This window comes from Mus musculus, chromosome 5 (assembly GCF_000001635.26).
Source record: "Mus musculus strain C57BL/6J chromosome 5, GRCm38.p6 C57BL/6J".
Lineage (NCBI taxonomy): Eukaryota > Metazoa > Chordata > Mammalia > Rodentia > Muridae > Mus > Mus musculus.
This window is the reverse complement of record NC_000071.6, coordinates 8,676,632-8,703,193: the sequence shown is the minus strand read 5'-3', so window position 1 is coordinate 8,703,193 and position 26,562 is coordinate 8,676,632. Positions and strand designations below refer to the sequence as shown.

The window sequence follows — 26,562 nt, the reverse complement described above, 5'->3', positions numbered from 1 at the left end:
TACAAACATGCACATACACACAAATAAGACAAATATCGTTTTATTTTTTTAAAAAATAGAAGAAACGGAAATTGAACACGCAAAAAAGATTGTGGAAGACTGGTGGTTTTCCTTGGTAACAGGTGATACAAGCTATCAAATTTTTCTAAGTCCAAGAATAAAAAGAATAAATGTTAAGAAGAATGTTATTTTACTTTTAAATTACATATTAGGAAGTAGGGTTCACAGACCTTATCCAGTGCGGCCTGAACCACAGCTTCACTTTCTGTATCCAGGGCTGAGGTGGCCTCGTCCAACAAAAGGATCTTGGGATTGCGGACCAGGGCCCGGGCAATGGCGATTCTCTGTTTCTGTCCCCCACTCAGCTGCGCCCCTCTCTCACCAACCAGGGTGTCAAATTGCTATAATTAGAACAAACAAACAAAAAATAGGAAGATATAGCAAATAAATAAACATATCTACCACTATTTGATAGGGTGTGGGCTGTAAAATCCAAGGTAAATGGATTTCCCAGCTAAGGCACTTGTTCTACCTCAGAGAAGGTTCCTGGGTTCCCATGAACCGCATTAATCAGAGCTCTACTCTCTGAGCCTGGCGTGACAGAGCTCAGGCACAACTCACGTGGGGCAGTTTCATGATGAAGTCATAGGCATTGGCTTCCTTGACAGCTTTCTCAATCTCATCCATGGTGACATCTTCTCGGCCATAGCGAATGTTCTCGGCGATCGTGGTGGCAAACAGCACAGGTTCCTGACTCACCACACCAATGATCTCCCTCAGATACCTCACATTGATGGTTCTGATGTCCTGTCCGTCGATACTGACCTGGAACAAAGCATGTGGTGTTCACACTTTGGAATTACAGACACAGAATGGTGAGCAGCACTAACTGGTGCTGGCTGCATGCTCACTCACCATGCCATCTAGGGGGTCGTAGAGCCTTTGCATCAGCTGGACAGTTGTGCTTTTTCCACAGCCACTGTTGCCAACCAGGGCCACCGTCTGTCCGCTCTTCACCTTCAGATTGAGGCCCTTCAAGATCTGCCAAGACACGTGAGAAGCCAACATCAAGTCAATTCCCAGGACAGATGGATGTAGGTTCTATGTGTGGGCATCTTAATTCAATAGTATGCTTGATTTTACATACAATCCTTTCTCTATAACCTTTTAGAAACTATTGGGAATTTTTAATTAAACAGAAAAATTGTCATCTTACCTGAACTTCTTTTCGAGATGGGTAACTGAAGTGAATATTCTTAAATTCCAGATTTCCTTGTATGTTGTCTGGTTTGTGCCCACTCTTTGAGAAGCTGTCTATACTGGGCTTCTGTACAGATGAAAATTATAGGTGATCACTAAGTAACAATAACTGCTTTATACAGCAACTGTGTGATAAGCTACATAACATGATAATGAAATTACCTCACTAGAAAATCCTTTACTAGATAGATTAAAGGGCGGTCAGACTCACATTATCAATTATTTTGAAGACTTCATAAGCTGCTCCTCGTGCATTGGCGAAGGCTTCAATATTTGGAGATGCCTGTCCAACACTGAATGCTCCAATTAACACGGAAAAGAAGACCTGAGCAAGATAAAGAAAAAGCACTGTGTTATTTAATCTTTGCCCACTGCTCTCTTGCATTTCCTCTTTCTTCCAATACAATTAATTTCTTTTTTAAATGTCAAGTCAACCTAAGAATACAGAAGGTTAAAAAAATCTTGAAATTTCACAATTTTAAATTTCAAATATATCACTACAACTTGTAAAGTGAAGTAACTAAGACTATTTAGAGTAACATAACCATTCCACCTTGTATGGATATATCAAAACATCACACTATATTCCTTAAAAACAATGCATGCTTTCAACTGAAAAAATCTAAAAAAATCTAAAATGAGAAAACATTTAAAATCTTTCAGTGATTTCATGTAGCCTACAATACAGAATTAATCTTACTTGTTAAATAAATCTGTGACATACAAGCTCTATGAGTATTTTATTATAATAGAACATTTTTTTATTTCTTCAATGACTAGTAATTTTAGTTAGATCACAAGGGCTGTGCAATGGAAACCAACTCTAACAAGCAAGTTAGAAGACTAAGGTTCCAATCCTGCATTAGTATCAATCAGCTATACATCTGCAGGACATTCTCCCAGAATCTTTAATTTCATATGCAAAAATATGTAAGATTCTATTTGTTTTCTCTTCAAGTTGTACCAAATGACATTGGTTATGAAAATATTTTGTAAGTTACAAAGCCTAGGGATAATTCTTTGTGTGGTTAAATCACTATTTCCCAAGTTTTGGGATTGTTTTGATCAAAATATTGTCAATAAATACTTGAGTTTATATACTTCTGCTAGAAGTTGATAATATCACCATCCATTTATTTCTAATCATCCAGGAACCATGGTGCTTAATAATTTGCATGGAAGGGGCTTTGCTAAGTGAGTCTGTATCGTTACTCATTTGTCTTTACAGTTAGGACAAAGGATTCCTGTCACACATTTGGCAGAAGACTTGAAGAGTGTTGATTGCTCATACCTTACCACTAGAATGTAGTGCATTTAGAATCTCAGCCTATTGGGTCTGATATCAAATCATGCAGTCTCTATTCCGAATGCTTCTAGTTTGTGAAGCAGCTTCAGTCTCCAAGAATACTTGACCAAAACTGCTCATTCCTAGGGCTAGGGCTACAGCTCAATGGTACAAACAAATGCTAGGCAGTCTTCAGTAAAAATAAAATCAGCTTCACTACATCAAAATTGAGCAGTACAAATCTCATTACAACTTAGTCTTATCCAGATTCAGTATCAACAAAACAAACAAAACCAAATCTCTGTAAATCTGTCCCTATGTAAACAGTCTCACATGTTCTGAATAAAGCATAGTTCACACAACACAAAAAAACAGTGATAATGAAATTCATATTACAAATCTGAATCCCAAGAAAATGAACTATTTTAAGGAACTTGAAGAATTGTGATATGTTGTTAACTCTGTTTCTGTATGGTTAACCTAAGAAAAAGAAAGAGTACAGACCTTCTAACAACATGCCTATTTAGCTTGGTTGCAAATCATTTCAGTACCTTAAAATAAGATGTCATGTGTAAAGTCTTGTGTGTGTACATAAATTCTAAAATGTAGAAAATATTTATGACAGTTAATACTGGTTGTCAACCTGACAGGATCTAGAGGCCACTCGAGGACCCACCCACTGAAGGATCCAATACATTTGAAAGGAGAAAACCTAAACAGAAAACGCTAAACAGTTCCCTGGCCAAAACTAACTTAGGGAAGTGTTTCTCTAGGACCAGCCTGAAAGGTACAGAGGTCAGTGCAATTGTGGTCCAAGGATACTGACAACAGAACTTGATAGCATCATCTACATGGTTTTACAGGCATGAGAGATGCAATTGTGGTTGAAGGGGTGTGGAGGCTCATCACTAGGTTTTAGAAAGTCACCAAGACAATGTAGTGTAGAACAAATTTGGATTCCTAGCAAGGAGGCCCTGAAAGACCTGTGAAGCTTTCGGGTGATTCCTAACATGCAATGAAGACTCCAAGATACTACAGGTGCCAGGACTGTTAGGCAGAGATAGCTCAAAATAGAGAATATGTATATCATAGAGAACCAATCTGGAAGGGTGGGACTATCAAAGTCTTTTTTGAGTCAAGATGTTTCCATCAGGAGTCCCAGATGCCTTATGCAGTAATGTAGGGTTTGTTATTTTCTCTGTTTGGTCTCATTCATGTAATCTTTCCTTGTGCTGTCTCTTTGGAATATGAATGTTTATTCCGTGCTACTATACATAGAATATGTAATTCAAAATTGATGTTATAGGAGCTCAGGTAAAATAATGCCAAGGCTCAGAAGGTACTACTGTATTTATACTCTTGGACAGACACAGTTGGAACTAAAAAAGAGTATTGAGACTATTGGACTGGATGCCTTTTGTATTATGAGATGGCCATAAGCCCATAAAGACAAGAGAGGAAGTGGTTAATAGCTTAAAAGTGATATGTTTGGGTTATCAAGTAGAAGTGTAAGGGTTAATATTGTCAACTTGATGGCATTTAGAATTCAATAAAATTTGAGGGATTTAAATTCAGCTTTATATTCTTCCAATTGTGTTGTGAAAAATAAAGTAGAAAATAAGAGTGAAAATTTTAGTATCAAGTTTGATACAAAGAAATAATCCCAACAAATGAAAATCCATGCTGCAGAAGTTGGTAATGTTAATATTTGGGCTATAACAGAAGTTTTAAAACCATATACTTTATTGCTATATAAGGGATCTGGAACTCCTGATGGAAATGATGGTATTGCTAATATTTAGGCTACAGTAGAAATTGTACAACAGATCTATAAGAAAACCAAAATTGATACATTAATTTTTTTCAACTCTTTAACCGAACAATGCATTTTCTAGTATTTAAGACCTACTCAAAGATTATTTTTTCAACATCACTCAATTTTATTAGAACTTTTAATGATCCATTTCTTTTCTGACATGTGTTTAACTTACAGTGAGCACTTGTCCAATAGAGTATTCTTTGGAGATGACCAAGGAAGTCCCATACCAGAATGCCAGAGCATATGATGCATAGATAAGGAGAAAAGCTGCACCCATGGAGATGTTGGCCGTGATAGCTTTCTTTATCCCCAGCCTTTTAGCTTCTTCCAAGTTGTTATTGTACCTGGGAGAAAAAAATAAAAATAGCTGAGTAGATTTAGAAACCCTATAGAAATGTATTGGTGAAGTATGATTGTTAGTGATCAGTCGGAACATGCCCAGCCCTGTAGTATATATGTACTTTCTTCCTGTATTGACACTACACTGTTATTCCTATTTTATCTTCTGCTTGTAGAAATTAATATTGAGGTGTGGAGAGAGTATTTGACTTGTGTGAATCTTCTAAATGTTCTTTGTGTGTAAGCCTAGCAATAGTGAAATCAGTGAGCAGTATTTAGCTAGCTTCTAGAACATGCATTACTTCACAGAAAAAAAGAACAATATGGAAAACAATTATTTTTCTTGTAAAATATATATTCTTTCTGTCTTTGGTTTTAGTTTTGGTTTTTGATTTTTGAGTCACAGTTTCTCTGTGTAGTCTTGACTGTCCTGGATCTCACTCTGTAGGCCAGGCTGACCTTGAACTCAAAAAGATCCACCTGTCCCAGCTTCCCAAGTACTGGAATGAAAGGTATGTGCCTGGCTTAAAACTTGTATTCTTTTAAAATTAATTAATAAAAGAGATTGCATGTTAGACCATCATGAACACAAGAAGGTCATTTAAGTCTCTACACTTGAGGGAAAACAGTTTGCTTCCTTCCTTCTAGGATTGTTGAAATGACCAATTACAAGATAACACATGTAAAGGCATGTTTACAGCTACGAAATGCTGTGAATACACTACAGAAATTATCTCCTATCGCTGTTTTAAAAGCATTGACCTATTAAAAACACTTAGCTTAAGAATAGAGTAGTCCATCACTATTTATTAGTATCTGCATCAGTTATACTTTGCATGTATTGCCTGTAAATTCCTTCTAACATTTGTCATGCCATGAGTGCCTGCTGTTGAGTAAGGGGGTGTAGCCTGGTAGAATATAACATCTAAAGCCTTATGGCAGCAAAAACAGAGGAAAAAATATCAGCCTATCAGCAGCCCTCTAAGCTAATCATGGCACAAGCCTTGGGATTCCCTTAGGAGCTGTGAGAGCAGTGGTTCTCACTATCAACAGCCCTCTAAGCTAATCATGGCACAAGCCTTGGGGTTACCTTAGGAGCTGTGAGAGCAGTGGTTCTCAACTTTCCTAAACACTCGTTAACAGCTCCTCATTTTGTTGTGACACCCCAACCATAGAATTACTTCATTGCTACTTCATAACTGCAAATTTGCTATTATAAATAATAATATACATATCTGATATGCAGAATATATGACATACAACCCCTATGAAAGAGTCCTTTAACACCCTCCAAACTGGTCTTGACCAAAAGTTGAGAACCACCGTCTTAACGCACTACAAAGAAAAGGCTAAAAAGCCAATAAAACAAACCACAACCCCCTACAATGTCGTGTCTACTGACAGATACTTTCCCCTCTGTGTCTAACAACTTAATGTTTATTCTCCAACTGCAACTCAAGTACTTTTTGCTCCCAGAAAGTAGATGATTAAAGTTAGAGGAGAGTGTGCATAGCTTTATTTTCATTTGAGAGCTCTACAGGAGACTGTTCTGCTCAAGAAATAAAGCTAATGGGCACCAGAGTTAAAGAAAAAGAGAAAACTTTGCAAATACAGATCAAATGAAAATATTAGGGAAATCAGATGGGTCAGTTTTGAACCTCACTCTGTTTTTGTATCTTTTGTTGGCTTGGGTTCTTGAGAAAGGGTATTACTCTAAAGCTAGCCTGGACCTCACCATTGTCTTGCCTTTACCTCCCAAGTCCTGGGATTTAGGGTGTGTGCCACCACTCTTAAATCTTCACATTCTTTATTTGAACTCCCTGAAGATCCACGAGTCTTCATTGTCTTGCTGATAGTATCTTACAATTTTTAAACTAAAGGAGTATATTTCCACATAAAATTCATATTTTGAGGTCTTTGAACCATTAAATATGTAATTATATGAATACTATACACTATCAATTTTCTTTGAAAACTTCATTTAATTAGCACATCAAAAGTTCAAATCCTGTCCAGAGTATGTATTATTTCTTGTCCTGGTGACTACCTTTTTTTTTTTTTTTTTAGCTAGTTACCAAGATTTTAAAAACACAACACAGTATTTCCATAAGAATTACATTTAGTAAAGACTAAACTCAGAGGGAATTTTATATTTATAAAATATGTATACCCTAAAGACAACAGTAATAATCTCTTAGCAAAAAAATATTTTTAAGAAACATGTTTTAATTAAGTGTATGTCTCAAGTTAGAAGCTGACCTAAGCTAAATTTAATAATTCACTAGGCAAATATTTTATGTGATAACATCAAGAAACCTAAAGACTCATTATTCATTCTCTATCATGTTCTTTATTTCAGTTCTTGCTTACCGAGGCTAAAGTTGAAACCATTTCATTGATAGTATGGTGTCCTACGCAGCCAGAAGAAACATTTGCAAAGGAAAAATCAACAAGGAAAAAAAAATCCATTTAGATACCAGATACATACAGATACCAGATAGATACCGATATCAGACAGATACAGATAAAGGAAGATAAGGGAGGAGGAGAAGAGAAAAGAAACATAAACAATACTGCATTTACGTAGCACTGTTTTAAAAGACTAGTTTTTAAATGAACACGTCATTGATGTCAAGCCAGATGTATAAAACCATCCAATCATCAAAAGATCTAATAGAGAAATGATAAATAAAAAAAGAGTGAATAACTAACAAAACAGTGCTTAGAAAATATTGTTTATTATGAAGAAACTTGTTCATAATACTTCTACTCCCCTAATGCTAGGATGATAGGCATATGCTGCCATATTCAGCCAGAAAATGCTTTCTAACCTGAGAACAATACTATCCTACTGAATTAAATGTATTCACAGTTCTGGTCAGTTTCTAGTCCACGAGAGCTAAATTCCTCATTCACCAGCCATTTTGAAAAGAAAGCCAGACAGATACTGATTTTGAAAGAGTATAAGAACTAGAAAGAAAACTAAAAGATTAAATGTGGTCTAATAATAACCAGGGGCTGGTCAGATGACTCTGTTGTTACCAAACTTGACAACCTGAGTTTGATTCATGCAACTCTATTGGTGGAAAGAGAGAAGCAACCCCTGCAAATGGACCTGTGACTATGGTGTATATACGTGTGTATATACATGCACACCCCAACACAATCTGACACACATGCACACACACATGCATTACTGTAAATAAGTTGGAAAATGTAATTCATAAATTTTACTAAATCTTGTCAATTTCCTCCTGGCATCAGCCCTCCCACTGGCCTCTGTGATCTCACCCTGTAAATGCTCTCATCTGTTCATCAGATGGTCCATACAGAGATGCATATCTGTAACCTGTGGATGGCCACTCCTCAGTTTCACACCTTCAGGACTCGCCCATACCCATGGAATAAAGTCCCATCTCTTCTCTGCAGTCCCCACATCCTGGCTGAACCCCAATCTCTCTCCACGGATATGAGGTCCAGGCTCACCTGCCTTGTAATATATCTCAAAAAACACCAAAGCTTTCTGCCACCTCGGGGACTTTGGTAAACTGCTCTTCCTACCCATGCTATCCCTATCCCTGCTTTTGAAGACCTTCCTCACCTCAGGCCTTAGCCTAGATGAACTCTTCTTCAAGGGGGATCCTGTGACCACTGTACTTAAAATGTCCCACCTTAGAACTTGTTTGATCTTCTTGGAGCATTTACAGGCAATGATTTCACACTCCTCTGAAGTATACCCATTTGACTCTTTTATAATATTTTGCCTCCAAACCATACATCCTCCAAATGCTTTACTAAACTTTTACTTCTTTGTAGTTGTCGATACTCTTTCTCCCCTCTCATATGAATTTATACTTCATGAGAATGTGGGCTGCATCTGGTGGAATATCATCCCATCATTAAGGTAGATTTCCTATTATACTTAAATGTTATATTACCTGTGTACTGTTATTTGCAACATTATTCTACTATTTAAATTATATTATACTTCTTATTAAAAGTAACATTTTCTCAATATAAAATAATGCATACTTACTACAATAAATGTTTGAAAATTATAATTACATCATTTAGATAAATATACCTCTTGCCTTTAAAATCAAAAAAGAAAACAAAAGAAAAAAGATCTTTCAGATATAAGAAGAATACAAGTGCAATGGCAATTTTCCAGAATGTTACTAGTGTTGTGATATGTAAGTATTGGCTTGTTTAAGAAATGAGAAAAATATCATAATTAACACTGCCATCCTAAATGTCATGTGGGCTGATAAACATTTCTACTTGAAAAAGAAATTCAAACCTTTCAAGTTCCTTCTTTTGTCCTCCAAACGCAATCACAGTTCTGATGGCTGCTAAGACTTCTTCAGCAACTGCTCCAGCTTTTGCATAAGCATGGAGTTCCTTATCAGTAAATGAAGACAATATCTGTTTTAAAAGGCAAATTCAGATTATTAAAAAATGAAAAATGACAGTTAAAGTACACATATGCTGGCTGAGTATTACTACATTTGAAGAATTAAAATCTTTCAATTGTCTTTGGTCATGATATACATATATATATGTGTGTGTGTGTTTGTGTGTGTGTGTGTATAAATTATATATATACAATATGTTGTATATAATATATAATTATATATAATATAATACATATTATATATACCTATTTTTATATATATATATATATATATATATATATATATATATATATATATATATATATATCACTATGTAAGATGTCTCCAAGTTGCTTTTTTTTCAAAAATTTTTGACAATAAAAATGTATAACAAATTAGGCAAACTATAAAATTTCATACTGAGTATTTCATGGATCCTTATCTAAACAATAGGAGTGTTGGGAAATGTTAATATTCAGAAAAGAAAACACATGCCACAATATAATCATAAGAATTATAAAAATTAGGCTTTATGGCCAGGACATGTGGTATTCCCAGCAACACTCAATGATACCCTGGTTCAGAAGTGTTAATGTGAGAGGCTAGAATATTGCAGAGGCCACAATTTCCTCTTCTGGTGATCCCTATAAAAACAGTGCATTCACATACCAGGGATGATTTTGTTCTTGTTGTTGCTTCAACAATGCTCTTTGATCATCTGTTTGATTCCTGTGCATTTGTTAAGAAACAATCCTAATCCTCTCAGGCACATAAGATCTGATTTGTTCTTTTCAATTACAAAGGGAAATCGGTTTTCCTAGCTTATATAGAAGGAAATGGAAACTTCCTGAGTTTAGTAATTCAGTAGTAAGTGGAATATCCAGGGCTCAAGTGTGAGTCCATTTGGCTACACAGCCTGGATTAGCAGCTACTAGGAGTGAATATCTGAAACACGCCAACTGACAGCTGGATCAACTGGCATGGGAAGAAAGACTAAGGTTACCATTTGGACCAGGAATGACAAAGTGACCAGCCATCTAATTAAGCATTGTGCACAACCATTTCACAGAATTCTGATTTAACAGCGTCACACTCTTACAATATGTAAGCTGAGTCGTTTGCTCTCATTATTTTAGAAGAATTGATTCCTTCTTGCCATTAAAAGAATCACTCTTTTTTTTTTAAACAGTGCTTATCTGTTTCCACTGATGCCTGAGACAAACCCCACTGATTATTCAGACCTTGAAGACTTCTCAAAGCCATCATCCTAGGGCTGCCCAACACTAGTGACTCTTTCAGAGTTCCAGGTCTGGGTTGGACTGGTCAGCACCACCCCTCAGTCCGCAGGCTTGCAGAATCCAGGGGCTCACATGGCATGTTTCAGCATCATTTCTCTTCACTCCCTGTGGAGCTCACAATGGAGACAGCCAACAACAGGACTACTACTCTTAATTACCTAGAAGTTAAAATGTGCTATTTAATCTATTAATCTATTGAAAATATTTCTGAATTCAATAAATCTCTTTTATTTAACCTATAAATCTATGACCTTCCATGATTGTATGCAGACATGAATATGAAAAAATCTGTTTTAAGTTTTTTTCTCATAAAAGATCATGCCTGTTAAAAGAAAACACCCCCGCCCCTCAGGGAACCACATGGAAGGGGAGGCAGAAAGAGTGTAAGAGCCCGAGGGGATGGAGAATTCCAGAAGAACAAAGGTCTCTAAATCAACTGAGCAATGTTCCTATGAACTCCATGAGACTGAAACCACAGCCACAGAGCTGCCGTGGGTCTGCATCAGGCCCTTGCGTATGTCTAAAGGCTTCTAGTTTAATGTTTTTATGGAATTCCTGTGTGTGTGAATGAGCAGGTCAGTTTCCTGTGCCTTCTTCCAGCTCTTTTCCTTCAGTTTGTCTGTTTTGTCCAATTCCAATGTGTTAGATTTTATCTTATTATATTTGATTATTGTCTGATGGTTTCATAATGACAGTCAGTAAGAATTTGGGAGGTAGGGAGGAACTGGGAGGAACGGAGGAAGGGAAACTGTAATCAGGATACACTGTGTGAGAAAAAAAAATCTGTTTTCTATAAAAGGAAGAAAATGCAAAGAGGAGAAAGAGGAGAGGGAAGAGGAGTAGAAAGAAAGATATATTTCTCATGGATATAACAAGCCAGCCTCAACCAATTTCTGATGTAAAGTAAGAGAAAGTTAAAAGCTATCTAATACAGGTAATTTTATATTCAAAGTAATATATTCAGAAATAATATTTTAAACTATTGTAGGATTTTTGAACACATTTGAATTCAGTCTTTTATTTCTTAATGTGGCTTTTGTTTTATTATTTTATAAATTTTATTCTCATTAATGATTTATTTCTTTTGAGTTACTTATAGAGACCCATGTCAAAAACAATACATTGGCATTACATATGCCCCTATCCAGTGTCCTCCAATAGTAACATTTGAAAAGCATAGGAATTATATCACAACTAGGAATTTAACATTTATATACTCCAACAATATTATGCACATTTACTAATTTATAGGTGTGTGACTTTATAGGAAATGTTATAACCTATATAGGTTAATGTGCCTGTCATCAAAGTCAAGATTCAAAGCCTTCGGGTTGCTTTTATAGACCTACCCCCTCTGTCTGTAGCCCTTCCCTTTCCTCTCCCCTAACATCTCTAATTTCTGGCATCCATTTTGACATATTTACATCATTTTAAGAATGTTGTATAGGACCAGGCTTGTTGGCACATTCCTTAAATCCCAGCACTCTGGACGCAGAGGCATGTGGGCTACTGAGTTCAAAGCCATTCTGGTCTACAAGAGTTCCAGGACAGCCAGGGGTACACAGAGTAACCCTGTCTTGAGGAATAAAATGAAACAAACAACAACAACAACAAAATGCCATGCTGTGCTTGTAGACAGTTGCCTTGCATGGCTGTCCTCTGAGAGGCTCCACCAGCAGCTGACTGAGACAGATATAGATACAGCCAACCCATTAGACTGAGATTTCAGACCCCTATAGAAAAGTTAGGAGAAGGACTGAAGGAGCTGAAGGGTATGTCAATTCCATAGGAAGAACAACAGTATCAACTAACTTGGACCCCTCAGAGCTCCCAGAGCCACCAACCAAAGTGTGTACATGGGCTGGTCCATGCAACCCCCTTAACCCCACCTCCACCCCCTGCCCTGGCACATATGTAACAGAGGACTGCCTTGTCTGGCCTCAGTGGGAGAAGGTGCACCTAATTCTGTAGAGACTTGATGCCCCAGGGAAGGGGGATACTGGGGGCGGTGAGATGGAGATGAGTAGGTGGGTAAGTGGGTAGAGGGTGAGTGGTTAGGGAGGCACACTTTCAGAGGCAAAGGGGAGGGGAATGAGTGAAGAACTCTGGGAGGGGGGACCAGGAAAGGGACCAGGAATGTAAATAAATAAAATAATTTAGAAGAAGGAGGAGGGGGAGAGGAGGAGGAGGAGGAAGAGGAGGAGAGGAGGAAGAGGAGGAGGGGAGGAGGAGGAGGAGGAGGAGGAGGAGGAGAAAAAGGGTGTCATACAAACGCAATCAAATAGTATGTTGCTCTTAGGACTAGGCATTAATTCACTTGACGTAATTCTCTGGAAACCTATATAGCTTGCTGCATGAGTCAGCATGACTTTGTTGGGTGGTACTACTGCACATTGGGCATGTACTAGTTATCTAGTTCATCTGTTGAAGGAGAGATGGATCTCACTCCAGAAAGAAGTTGCTCTAAGCTAGGATGTATAAGTTTTAACCTCAGCATCCTTTTCTTTCCTTGTAGATAAACACTCAGGGATGTGATTGCTAGGTCAAACCATAACTGCATGCTTGGTTTTATAACAATGAAAAGCTGAGGGAAGGTTCCATGGCTAAGAGCACGTGTTATTCTCTCAGAAGAACCAAGTTATGTTCCCAGCACCATGTCAGGTAGCTCACACCACCTGTAACTCCAGCTTCCGGGGCTTTTATACCCTTTTCTGGCCTTGGTACCAGACATACAAATGATGTATTTATACTGTGGTGGTTTGAATGAAAATGGCCTCAACCCTAGGGAGTGGCACCATTTGGACATGTGGCCTTGTGGGAGTAGGTGTGGTCCTGTTGGAAGAAGTGTATCACTGGGGTGAGCTTTGAGGGTTCAAATGCTCAAGCCAGTCCCAATGAATGCCTTCCTTCTGCCTTCCAATTCTGATGTAGAACTCTCAGCTCCTTCTCTGGCTATGTCTGCCTGCATACCACCATGCTTCCTGCCATGACAATAATGGACTAAACCTCTGAACCTATAAGCCAACCCAATTCAATGTTTGCCTTTAAAAGAGTTGCTGTGGCTATGGAGTGTCTTCATGGCAGTAGAACATTAACTAAGACATACACATATGCGGGTAAAGCACTCACAGACATAAAGATTTTTTTTAAGCTTTAAGCAATAGCAAGATTGTCTTTCAGCATTGCCATCCAATTTCTCTATATTCCTCCAACATCTGAAATTTTTTGTTTCCACCAACATCAGTTTCTACATGTTTAACAGGATCTGGTATTCTGTGGCCTTTCTAGTCAGTTGTCACACAGACTAAACCACCAACCAAAGCATACACATGAAGGGACCCATGGCTCCAGCTGCATATGTAGGAGAGGATGGACTTGTTGGGCATCAAAGGGAGGAGAGGCCCTTGGTCCTGAGAAGGCTCAATGCCCCGGTGTATGGGAATGCTAGAACAGTGAGGCAGGAGTGGGTTGGTGGGTGGGGAAGCACCCTCATAGAAGCAGGGAGGAGTGGGGTAGGAAAGAGGGTTTAGAGGGGAAACTGGGAAAGGGGATAATGTTTAAAATGTAAATAAACAAAATAATCAATAAAAGATTAAAGAGAAACAAACAAACAAACAAAAGATCATGTTTTCTAGCTTCATTAACTGCTTTCAGAAATTCATAGTTTTCTTTTTCTCCTTACCAATCTATATGCCTTTTTTTTTTTTCTTGTCTTATGGCAGCAGCTAGAGCTCCAGTGTTTCAATGAAAATGAAGTCAGAAATGTTTTATTTTGGTACTGGTGGGGGGAGATTCCTTCCACCATTCAATAGCTAATGGGGATATCCGAATGGCACTTTAGAACTGCAGTGGCATTCTTCTATTCTTACCTTCTGACAGGTAACATCCCTGAGTTCTGCATGTTGTCAGAGGTTTGTTCTGTCAGATGATATGGCCGTTTATTTTCTTTAGTATAAAGTAAGGTAGATTACACAGATCTTCAAGTGCTGTGCCATTTTTACATAGCTGAACTAAATCTCATTTGGCCATAATTTATAATTCTTTTTTATGTTACTGGGTTTAGCTTACTATCAGTCATCCACTCCAATATGGGATTTTCCCCCTTTTCTATCTTTTCACACACACAAAACCTTCCTTATGTGATCAGCCTTTAGCACGTTAGTTATGATGTGTCCTGACATGGACTTCTTTGATTTTATCCTGCTTGGGGTCAGACTAACTTCTTGCACCTGATTATTCTGTTTGTCAGCCACCAGGTCTTCGACTTAGTTGAAAGCGCTATACACTTTCACCTCTTTTGAGACTCAAGGCAATGATATGAATCTTTTATTATTGTCACACATGACTCTGAGGCTTTCCTGGTTTTCTATATTTCAGATTCACTGATTCTGAATATTCTATATTCTACTGTATAATTTCCATTTGAATAGACTGAAAGAATCCATACAGCACGGCTCTTTTTACTGTTATGTCTCTCAGTTCTCTGCTGTTGTTTTTTTCTTTTTAATAATTTCCTATTAGCTTATGAGTTTTTGTTATTGTTTCAAATGATTTTATAAATCAGTGAAGCATTTTATGGTAGTTACTTAAAAATTATAATCTGATCATTTCAATATCTTATTTATGTGTGTGGACCAATTAAGTGTATATGGGGGTGTTTTGTGGCATCTCCTGGTTCTGAGAATGATGGGCCTTTCTATCACATTCGGGACATTTTGTCTATAATATTCGGGAACCAGGACACATCACTTTTAATATAGCCAAAATGCAAGATTAATAAATATATATAATCATATAGAAAGATTATCAAAGAGCAGAGATTAAAATAAAAGCCAAGGGCTGTCTTTATTAAATAAATAGTATCAGAAGCAATATAAGATTAGTTATTAAAAAATTAAGTACTAGTTTGTTTTCCCGACTTAGAGTAGATAATCAGTAGTTTTTCATTAAGCTCTGTTGTGAAGAATTTCCACTTAATCTGTTCAATGTTCTACTAAACAGAAAAATCAACTAAGAAAAAGGAGAGGTGCCAGCTCTCAGCTAACTGATAACAACCAGGAACAGTACGCCCATCATGTTTCCCGGGTAACAAATTAACAGTGTTCAGGACTTCAGTTACTCTGCCTGCTAAGTGAGCTGATGCCTACGCTTCACAGGTATCTGGTGGACATAGCAGATGCTCAGTCAGTGAGAGTTACTGCTTGCAATAACAACCCAACATCCTCTGACAGGGAAGAGTTCCCGAGGCTTCTAACGTGAGAGCGACTTCTATGTTACATAGGTGGCATTTGGGTGGACTTTTGACTTCTGATATCTTTCATGTAATCTCACAAAATCTATGTGCTGAGCCAATCTTTTCACCATATAGGTACACTTGCATTAAGTGGTCTTATAAAATGAATTGCATGCTGACTCAGACATGGAAAATAAATTGCAGAATTGGTAGAGGCATGTGCATGGAGTGAAGAATTTCTGTGTCTTCATGACTGAATAACATGACTAGAAGTTATAGGTTTACATGTGTCCATGACTAGACAATAGTTCCACAAGTTATTTTTACTGCAAAGGATTTAAATAAATATAGTCACTCACATATGCATGCATATATGTATGTAGTATGTGTAGATTATGTATGTATATACACAGAACCATTTGCAACTATGACAAAATGGTAAAATCAATTTATAGAACAAGTAAATGTAACCTATACACATATAAAACATTAAAACTGAAAACTGAATGAGACATTTGCTGTTGACTGAATTTGAATCTTTACTTTCTGTGAAGAGATTGGCACAGTCACATATTAGTGGTTGTGGTGGTTTGACTGGGACTGACACTCATGTGTTCATACATTTGAATACTTGGTTCCCAGTTGGTGAGACTGTTTTGGGAAGGATTAGGAGGGGTGGCCTTGGAGGAGGTGTGTCATTGGGGTGGGTTTTGAGGATTAAACAGCCCATGCCATTCCCAGTTAGTTAGCTCTCCTTGCCCCACCGCTCTGCCTTGTGCTTACAGATAAAGATGAAGCTCTCAGGTACTGTGCCAGTGCTGTGCCTGCCTGCTTGCCTGCAGCCATGTGCTCTGCCATAATGGGAATGGACTAACCCTGTGAAACTGTAAGCCAGCCCAGCTCTTCCTTATATGAGCTCCTTCGGTCATTGTATCTCTTCACAACAATAGAAACGTCATTAAGACAGGTATTTGCGATCTTATAGGTTTAGCATATCTTTTCCCACGAAGGCAAAGGATGAACTTAAGATTTCTCTCTCTCTTTTTCATCTGTTTTTATAAATAATCACATGGCTAAGCACAGCATGAAGTATCATGGGGCTAGCTCAACTGATATTTTATCCTCAGCTGATAAAATATCCTGTTGTTATTTTAACAAAAAGAGTGAAATTGTATATAATATTCACTGACAGAGTTATTGTGGTTAAAAGACTTTTCTGTGGGTCATGGGAAAGAGTTTAAAATCTGGACTCATGGACTTCACCTACCTTTGCCCAAATACCAGCTGACAGTCCAAGAACAGGGCTGATGGCCAAAATCACAAGGGTTAGCTTCCAGCCACGGGTAAATCCTATTATAAAACCACCAAAAAATGTTGCCATTGCCTGGAAGAACATTCCGATTTTGTCACCAATTCCTTCATTAATTTTGGAAACATCACTAAAAGAAAAAAGAGATTGTGTTACATGTGATGTCAGAACTGCAAATACACATTTTTTTTCTCCTGAGCCTAGTGTTGTTTTGTCAAGAAACAGTACATTAATTTTTGCCTAGTATCTTTGGCATGACTAGTTCTTTGGGACTGTGGGGATGGGGGAAAGCTGTCAGTAGGAGATTTGTCATTAACAATGTTCTGTGGTCCACATGGCCTCAGAATACAAACATGGGATGTGTAAGACTAGTCACTGCGAAATATTCAACTGCTCAGAGATTTCTGCTGTGTGCATATGGCTCTGTCCTCTATGAACACAATCTTTGAGTTCATCATGTCTTTCATGAAGCAGAGGATGACAGACAGGAGCCCCTTCCTTCTTTCCACTGTTGTCCAAGGGTGCCATGAAGCCCTGGCAGGATAGTGCTCAGTGGGACAGGCAGGCCAGGTTGTTGTTTCATTGTGCACTATTGCTGTGCTCAGTCTTGATTCTGCAAGCTTAACCCCTTATTCAGTGCCAGGCAAGCAGGAGTCCCCTCCCTACCTCCCATCCCCTGCCAGTTGTGAACAAGAAACTGTGTGAGACACAGGTACTGTCCACAGGGCTTTACTCTGCTCAGTTATGCACCAGCACACCTAACAGATGTGGTATCTGGTGGTATCTGCTTCACAGCATGAAGAACAAGACCACATCTGACTTCAGCATACAACGAAGTACTCACTCTGTGAGCCGGGTGTTGAGCTCCCCAACGTCATGCACATCAAACCAGCCTATCTCCTGATTCATTATAGCATGAAAAAACTTCTGCCTGATCTTGTGTATCTGTCTTCCAGCTGCCAGGCACCAAAATGAAACCTGGATGTAGGCAACTATGAGCACACCAGCACCAATCCCGGTGTAATAGTAGGCGTACCTGAAAAACAAGAACATTGTAATGCTGGTATCAAACCAGTCCCTCTCTCTAAACACAATTTAGTTTTATTTCTTTAGTTTTCTGGGTATTCCCCATCCTTAACAAACAAGAAGTTGTTGGATGGAGCTGTAATGATTAGCATCCACCTGTGTCTTTGGCAATATTGAAGAATGGATTTGAGGCAAATCCCAGCTCTTCATCTAACTACCCTGTAGTTAAGGATACTTAATAACCTGAACTTCAATTGTGTATTTTGGAGATAAGAATATGCAATACGTCTGAAATACATTCAGGCCAGGGTCTAGTCCATAATAATTTCTCAGAGAATGTCAGTGATTTTGAAAGATCATTAGTGTGCTAGCACATCAGTTAAGGTTGTAGTTGTAGTCTTCTCTACTTTTGTTATGTCAGCATCAATTGACAAAGCCTTGAGGGTGGTCTATGCACCTTGGAGGAGGGAAAGACTGATGGAACTTATTAGAAAGTATAACCAAGAGGTGGAGATGGTCCCCTGCTCTTTTGAACTATTAGTTTAGCAGAGCTTGGAAGATGACTGACAACTGAAAACTGAAACTTATATCTATAGATAAAAGTCCTATGGCTTCACCAACCAGTCCATGTATACATTAAATAGACACCCTGCTTCTTGTTATTGATTTTTTTTTTTTTTTGGGTGCATGGGGTGGCACCTAGGATCTCATCCATGCTAAGAAAATGCTCTGTCACTGAAACACACTTTTTCAAGGCAAAATGAACTGAAGGAGAGGATTTGGTATATTTTAAATACTCATTACTTGCTATCTTTGAATAAAAATGCTCATACCAAATACTAGATTTAAAAAAATAGACATATAACACACAGCCAGCCTTTTACATTTCCAAGAGCAACCTATAAGAATGTTGCTAAGCAAACCAGCCTTCAAGCTACATGTTATAAACTATACTTATTAAGGAAGATGCAATTGGAACATTACATTTTAGTTAACATATAACTGTAAAATTAATTATCGCACAAGTGATAGTGCAAGAAAGAGTTCAAAGGAAGTCCCATTTAACAAGTAAAACATATGCAGTGAAATACCACTGCATTTTAATGTAATACATTTTAGACATTTAAGATAGTAGAGTTTCTCCTGTATTAAGAATATGCCTCCTCACAGTAATAGTTATAAGTATTTAATTTTCATCTTTCAAAATGTTATTGTGTCTCAACTTTCTTTAAAACTATTAGAGAAATCATAGTAAAATACAGAATCATTATCATCTGATTCGCTAGCACATACTTTGGACATCTATTACACAGCTCTTGCACAGACTGCCAATACGCATAAATCATTAACAGAAGTAAAAGTCTGTCCATGTCACTTAAGGCCAGAATGACTACTACTAGGATGTTGTATTTTCTGTTTAGAAGTGAATTTCTGTTGGCTCATCTTAGCATTATGACTGGAAATACCCGGGAAGCAAAGTACTCACTAGGAAACCATTGACAATAACTATTGTGAATTCAAATATATCTAAAGGGCTACTTTAAATTCCTCTAATTTCTGTGTATATGTTATGCTATCTTTTCAAGTGCATACATAAGTTTAATTGAAAGTTAACCTTAATATATTTAATGATATAAACACTTTAAAAAACTATAATGTGTATTTCTCGAAAACTAATAATGATAGTCTGAAACCTTCTAATTTTATTATTATTATGTAAACTATAACTATATTACTGTAATTAGATCAATGAAGAAATGTTAATAAGATAATAGTAAGAATTATATATAATTACGTGGTCATTTCTTCCTCCAGTTTGGCAAACATGGCTCTTTTATCGGCCTCACCTAGAACAACACAAAACAAATATAAACCTTTTATGCTTCGTTGGTTTCCATTAAAACTAAGCACAAAATAAATTAAACTTGTTTTATTGTGAAAAAAGAGAATTAACTGACTCAGCTCCATTTGTGTAAAAGCATTTAACATCTGTTCCAATACTGCCCTGTTGACTGTGTGCGACCACGTACAACCTAAATTCAGTGATATATATTTGCCAGAGGAAACACGGTGATAAATATTACTGCATCCCTGACTCTCAAGTATACACTTAAAAACTAACAATGCAGTTCTCTACGTGTTTGTCTGTTCATTTGAGACTGGATATCATGTCATCTAGGTTCTCAAACTCATTTCTACTTATGATCCTTCTGCCTCTGCCTCTGTGTACTGGGATTGCAGAATGGAACCTCTATACTCAATATCTATGTGGTGCTGGAAATTGAACGTACAAACCCAGAGCCTTGTGCGTGCTGGGCAAGCACTCTACCTACTCAGCTATATTCCAGCCCCATTTCAGCACTTTAATTTTTATTTAGAAGTTACTGCATGTGATTTTATTACATATAATATAAATTCAAGTGTAATATACAACGTTGACAAGCATCATCCAATACTAAGAAATACCGAGTTTGAATTTAATATGCTTAAAACTCTTTCATAACTTTACTACCCCTATAAACACAAATTATCACTACTCAATTTTTTTTCAGTTGGACAGAGATAGTTTATTGAGCATACACCACAGGACTGGTCAACCAAGGCCATGGTCCAGATTTGGGAACCTAACGACTACTCAATATTTTTATGTGTGTTATTTTCAAGTGTTTCAAGTATATTCGTATACATATAAACACATGTGTACACTGTTTAGTTTCTTTATAAATTGAATCTCAATGTCAGTTGAGATTTTCATTGTCTACAGTACTCTACTGTTAGAAGCAATGATGCATACACTGTGGTATAATATGTAGATATTTATGATGAATATATTATAGAAGAAATCAGCACAATTAAGACAGTAGAGGAACACTTTAAACCTCAAAATCACTGAAAAGGGCTACAGTATGTGAAAGACTCATGAAGACAAATCTGATTTGACAGATGTGAAAATAAATAAAAGTGCCATTGGCAAACTAAGCAGAATGTCCTGAAGGTCTGTAACACATATGAAAAAGGAGTGTCCAAATTTTGATGGGAAAAGGAAGTGTGGTGGTGTGCTCATAGAAAGGGGATACGTGGTTGAAAAGGTAGTCTGAACTAGGTAACTGTGGAATATACAGACAGACTAGCAGACACTCAGTTGGAGTGAACTAAAGTGGATATAATCAGAAGTGTGACCCAGGAAGCTTTAGAGTTCAGCAATGTATACTTTTAAGAATAAAATTTAGAGGCTTTGGCTTTTATAAGAATATAGGGAAAGTTGGTCTGAATAGGAAGAGAAAAGGGGGAGAGCACAAGGCTCAACGAGGAGGAAGCTAGAGGGTCTTCCAACAGAGGGGGTGTAAGTAGAGAGTAAAAATAAAGTTGATCAAGACCACAGCCCAACCACCTGAAAATGTGAGTTTCAAATAGGAAACCTGAAAGAACTAACTGGTCTAGAAAAATCAAGGGAGATTACTAGTTGAATGTTGAACATTTTATTTTATAGCAGCTGTGCATTTGACTGAAGATGTCTAGTAAGTGTCTAGATTGTGCTTGGTCAGTTTTTGGGGTGGGGGTCGGGGGTGAGTTCAGATATAAGTACTAAGGAATCATATGCTAGAGACCACAGTTAAATTTGGGAGAGAAAAAAAAGCCATCTCTTCCTAGCTATAAAAACAGGATGGCACATAGAGAGGAAATAGCAGACCAAGCCTAAACACTTGGGGGAAAGTAAAAGGGTCTGACAGAGGATAAGGGAGCAGCTCAGAGATGAGCCGGCAGGGCCAAGCTGAGTCAGGGCTGCTTCTCTGTTCCTCCCAGCACTATCACCTTCTAATTTCATGTGCTCTTTTTAAAAACCCACTGAGTCACTTCGTGATGCCTGTATGACTGTGTGTGTAGGGCCATCTACTGGAGCATAGGTAGCCTCTTGTGGCTTGCATTCCTGATGAGCATTGAGGCCTCTTACCCAGAAGCCATCAATTATGTAGCATTCCCTCGGGTAGGGGTGGGGCTTCATGAGCCCCTCTGGTATCACTGTGGGGATTTCTGACTGTCTTTATCCTGTACAGTTCTTGAGCATGTGATCTCAGCTGCCCTTTCCTCAGCATCTTATCCTCGGCTGGAACAGATCATCCTAACTGATGGATCCTCTCAAAGCATCTCATTCATGGTGTCATCATATCTCATCTTTGGAAATGACAATATAATCATTCTACTTCACTTACAATCCTCAGTGATAGTTCATGCTACAAAAAGGTTAAAGTCTGTGACATATAACCATATTTATCCCTTTGCAATCTTTCCATAGTAGACACTATACACAGCACAACGATCTTTTTGAAAGTTTAACCATGATCTTCTAAGTGTTTTAACCCCATCTCTTTCTTCTCATTCTAGTAGCTATGGAGCTATGCTATCACTGGTCCATCAGAGAGCAGCTGTCATAACAAACAAACAAATAATAGGATGTATATAGATTTCTTGTTGGCTTTTGTGTGTCCAAACTCTTTAAGATCTGGGGAGGAAAATGACCAAAGCCAAATACCATTTAAATTCATGGGACAAAGTTCCAGTTTTTACGACTCAAAAATATTTTCTTAATGTCTTAAAGAAGAGATGCTGTTAGTAATTGGTAAAAGTCTAGACACTGAATGGTCCAGGAATAAGAAGCCAGCTATGCAGACCCGAGTGAGAATTCAGAAAAGGAATGATTGCATAGTTCATCAAGAAGACACCCATAGGATAGCACCAAGAGCCTCCTTGGACCAGACAAAATTCAGAGGGAGTTGAATACCTCCAGTGCTCCCAACAGAGGGAGACAATAGGCTTGAGTCAATTCTGTTTTCGATGGGGCTAAACATGATTTGGTCTTTACTCATCTGTTATGTTGTGGGGTTAGAGTGTACTTCGGCCTTAGAGCTTGCCCATGTGCCTTGGTTAGCCTTGGTTCAATCCCCAGCATGAGGCTAGAAAGCACAGGTAAGTTGGGTCTCTCAAACAAACCAGTCAAAGGTGAGAGCCACAGTAAAACATCTACCCTACCCTAAACAGTAACCACTTTAGATAACAAGGGACTCAGAGTTTAAATTGCATTGTATAAAATAAGTTATTTTTAGGACACTTGGGTTCTGAAATACCCACATTCACCACCACACAAATTTCCAGCGTTAACTCACAACACTTCGTCATCCCTACCTTCTACAGTGCTCATTCCAAAGAGCCCCACATCTGAGCACACCAAGCAAGTTGCTGCTCTCTGAGTATTTTATCTATTTTTTTCTTCAGCAGTGTTTTTTTTTTTCATTTTTCCTCCTTTACCTGGATATTCTTTAGTAACTTTCACCCAAGAAAATACTTTTCCTTCACAAATAAGCCAAAAAAGAAAGAATAAAAGAAAAAGTGACCTACTCATCAGATTGCTTTGCCTAGCCTTCCTTGTCATAGAATTTTATAGTAATTTTTTGACACATGAGTAAAATTGCTAAGTCAATGTAGAACAGAAGCTTCCAAGATTCTGTCTGTCTGTCCGCTCTGGTTCACCTAAGTGCAAACTGGGAAAAACTGGGCTACATTTTCTCTTTGTATCTCCACATTCAGCTAGTTGTGTCTACTGTAACCTAGCCTGTTCCAAAGATGAACAAATACTCTCATAAAGCCATCACCCATGCCAGATAATTTATCAAAAATAATCCATGCAAGTATTCTTCTACGTGTAATGTTAAGTGTCAGATAAGGTTAAAAATGAAAACAGTGGACCAATCTATGTGGTACGGGATGGCCTTTGGTAGAATCAAGTTACTGACTTGATTCTACAGGCACCACTGTGCACATAGTATGACTAAACTACACCCCATGCTCTTTACATGCCATCACATCATGATACAATTTTATCCAAATAAAGTACCTCAAAATGTTTAGAAATGTCAATTACTAAGCTCTTAGGAAAACTATAAGTAAAAAGGTGTTACATGAGCTTATGTATTTATGAGTATGTATGTATATACATATGTGTAACAATTGATGAAAAAGGTCATAGATTTGAAGGAGGAGCCTATCAGAGGGTTTAGTGAGAGGAAAGGAAAGGGAGGAGTGATATAATTATATTATAATCTCAAAAATAAAATAAATAAGATAAAAATTATAAAGGAAAACCAAAAAGGTGGGGAAAGTACATGAATACCCTGGACATTTTTCCTTACTGCTAAGTGAAGTTATAGTAAAAGTGTTTTTCTTTTCTCTCTTTGTTTTTTGTTTTTGTTTTGTTTTGTTTTATTTTGTTTTGTTTTTGTATAATGAAACAATTCTACTATTCCAGAGGCAGTTTTAGGGGAGAAAATGCTTTCCTATAAACATAAACTAAGACTTTTTTTCAAGCCACCTCTAGCCAAGTTTTCCACAAACTTCCTTTTTATCCCTTATGCCATTTTTTCCTACCCAAGGAGCCATGATAAGCAAGCAAAGCAACCAATGAACAAGGTAATTTTAAAGTAATCACTTCCAATAAATAACTAAGCACAGTCGTGATGTTATGGTACCTTTGGGGTGAGAAGTGCAGACATGAATAGACAAGCAGGGTCTGAACTGCCCCTTTAATATAATAGTAATATAAAGTAAAAAAAGAGACTGGAAGGTCCTGGAGAACAGAAAGGAACCCATGAGTAATGAGATTTATGGACAGGTGGGAAAGAGCAGACCACACTACATGAGCCACTGAATACAAATTAAACTTATTCCACATTATGGAAAACCATAGGGGTGGAAGTGAACTGGTTTCTGTTTTTGAAAAATTCACTGTGACAATATGTGAAGAACTGGACAAAACCAGGCAGAAGTGGGAGCATGTCAAGGAGTTAGTAAGATAATACTGTGTATGAAGCAGACTTTAGACACCGGTTATATCTGGGCCACAGAAGGCTGGACTCTCAGAGCAGAGACCTCAGCTCTGAGCTCCTAGTCCTTTCTCTTTGTGCTCTCTTTGAGATATTTTTCCTGATGAGATTTCATGAGAGATGTCACTACCTAGAGGGTTTTCTGATTGCAAAGGCATAGTAAGCCGTAGACATATATGATCTACAAGGCCCCCTTAGCTCTACAACATTAGGATTCCAGATTTCCAAGTACAGAAAGCACTATCAACCACAAGCAAGAGAAACTGGACAAATTTCCTAGCTGACGTATCTCCCAAGCATCTGTCCAGATAGGAAGCTGCTCTCAGCACAGCAGGTTTACTGCCAGAGGCACAGATAATCTGACAGCCATAAACTTCCACCAGTGCTGCTTTCTCCTCCAAAGACTTGTGCCTGTTGTCTGACCAACCTGCTGTTCTAACTCTACCACTTTCATACTGGTACTGATCCCACCCTCAAGACCCAATTACCTCCCAAAGCCTACCAATACCCTTACATCAAGGGTTAGAATGTCCTCATTCGTTTTGAAAGACATAAGCCCTTGGACCATAGTGCTCTCTATCCTTATGCCTGAGTGGCTTAGGTAAACTTAGACTAAGTAGTTGTCTGTCAGAAGAGACCACTTGTGCCCTTAAAGGAATCAGAAACAATTTATGTCGGGTGATGGAGAAATAAAGCAATATAAGACATAATAGAGTTGGACAAAAGGCCGCTAGATACAATAAAATGGTATGGTTTAGACATAGTATAAAGTCTCCCTGAAAAGTCTCATGTTTTGTTGGTGGAAATGAATAGATAAAGATAGCCCTAACCTGAGTTGTGGATTGATCCACTGATCAATTCACAATTTTGGTGACATTCTGGGAGAGGATGGAAATTTTAGGGATGGGGACTAATTGGAAAAAAAAAAAACCTAGAAGCAAAATTACTGAGAGCAGCCTTTGAGGAGTACTTTGGCCTTGGATTCTCTCCCTCTCCCCCTCCCCCTCCCCCTCCCCCTCAGCCTCCCCCTCCCCCTCCCCCTCCCTCTCCCCCTCCCCCTCCCCCTCCCCCTCTCCCTCCCCCTCTCCCTCTCCCTTTCTCTCCGTTTCCCTTTCTCTCCCCACCCCCTCCCCTGCCCTGCTCTGTGTATGTGTGTGTGTCCCTTCACCTGGCACTATGAGGTGAAAAGCCCATTGACCATATATCCTCTTGCTACCCTAATCTCTACTTTTTCTTAGCTCTAAAGCAACTAATCCAACAAAAGTTGAATAAAACCTTTGAAACTGTAGGTAGAAATAAATCAGATAGTTCCTTCCTTTGTTCAAATTCTTCCTCTCAGGTATGTGTCACAGCAAAGAAAAACTGACAAATGTAATGTGTTTAGTTTGTTGTTGCTCATCAGAAGTCAGCCCTTCTATCTTCAAGAAGTTATGTGATAGTCTCTTCCCAAACTGGGTCAAATTTCAACACTTGAATAATTTTTTTTATTGACAGCTGAGTTCAACCACTGTCCCTCCATACTAGGTACACAGCAGAGTTAATACCTGTCACAGTGTTAGAGTATTGATTGTATCCAGGCTTCACGAAACACTGGGTGAGGTTAGAATGACAAAAATGCATGTATTGTGTTTGCCAAGATACCAGAGACCAATGAACGATGAACCTCTTCGACTAGAAGTCAATGAGATAGCCAACTCCATAATTTGCTGCAAATTATAGAGTGT

At 38.0% G+C, this 26,562-nt stretch overlaps 1 protein-coding gene and 1 long non-coding RNA gene across 3 annotated transcripts in view; one reads left to right on the top strand and one right to left on the bottom strand.

Annotated features, from left to right (window-relative positions):
• The window catches only part of Abcb1a (ATP-binding cassette, sub-family B (MDR/TAP), member 1A), a 181,485-nt gene that overhangs the window by 45,382 nt on the left and 109,541 nt on the right, over positions 1-26,562 (bottom strand). For both annotated transcript variants that reach the window (NM_011076.3, XM_006503556.4), the window contains 10 exons: positions 19,759-19,810; positions 17,782-17,973; positions 16,896-17,067; positions 9,004-9,128; positions 4,537-4,708; positions 1,472-1,585; positions 1,217-1,327; positions 916-1,041; positions 622-825; positions 231-401 (listed from right to left, as the gene is read on the bottom strand). In NM_011076.3, coding sequence (NP_035206.2) covers positions 231-401; positions 622-825; positions 916-1,041; positions 1,217-1,327; positions 1,472-1,585; positions 4,537-4,708; positions 9,004-9,128; positions 16,896-17,067; positions 17,782-17,973; positions 19,759-19,810 — 1,439 coding nt within the window. The remainder of the gene's footprint in view (positions 1-230; positions 402-621; positions 826-915; positions 1,042-1,216; positions 1,328-1,471; positions 1,586-4,536; positions 4,709-9,003; positions 9,129-16,895; positions 17,068-17,781; positions 17,974-19,758; positions 19,811-26,562) is intronic.
• Gm31157 lies at positions 7,418-10,638 on the top strand. Its single transcript, XR_376724.2, has 2 exons — positions 7,418-8,607; positions 10,287-10,638. It is a non-coding gene; the product is annotated as a predicted gene, 31157 (long non-coding RNA).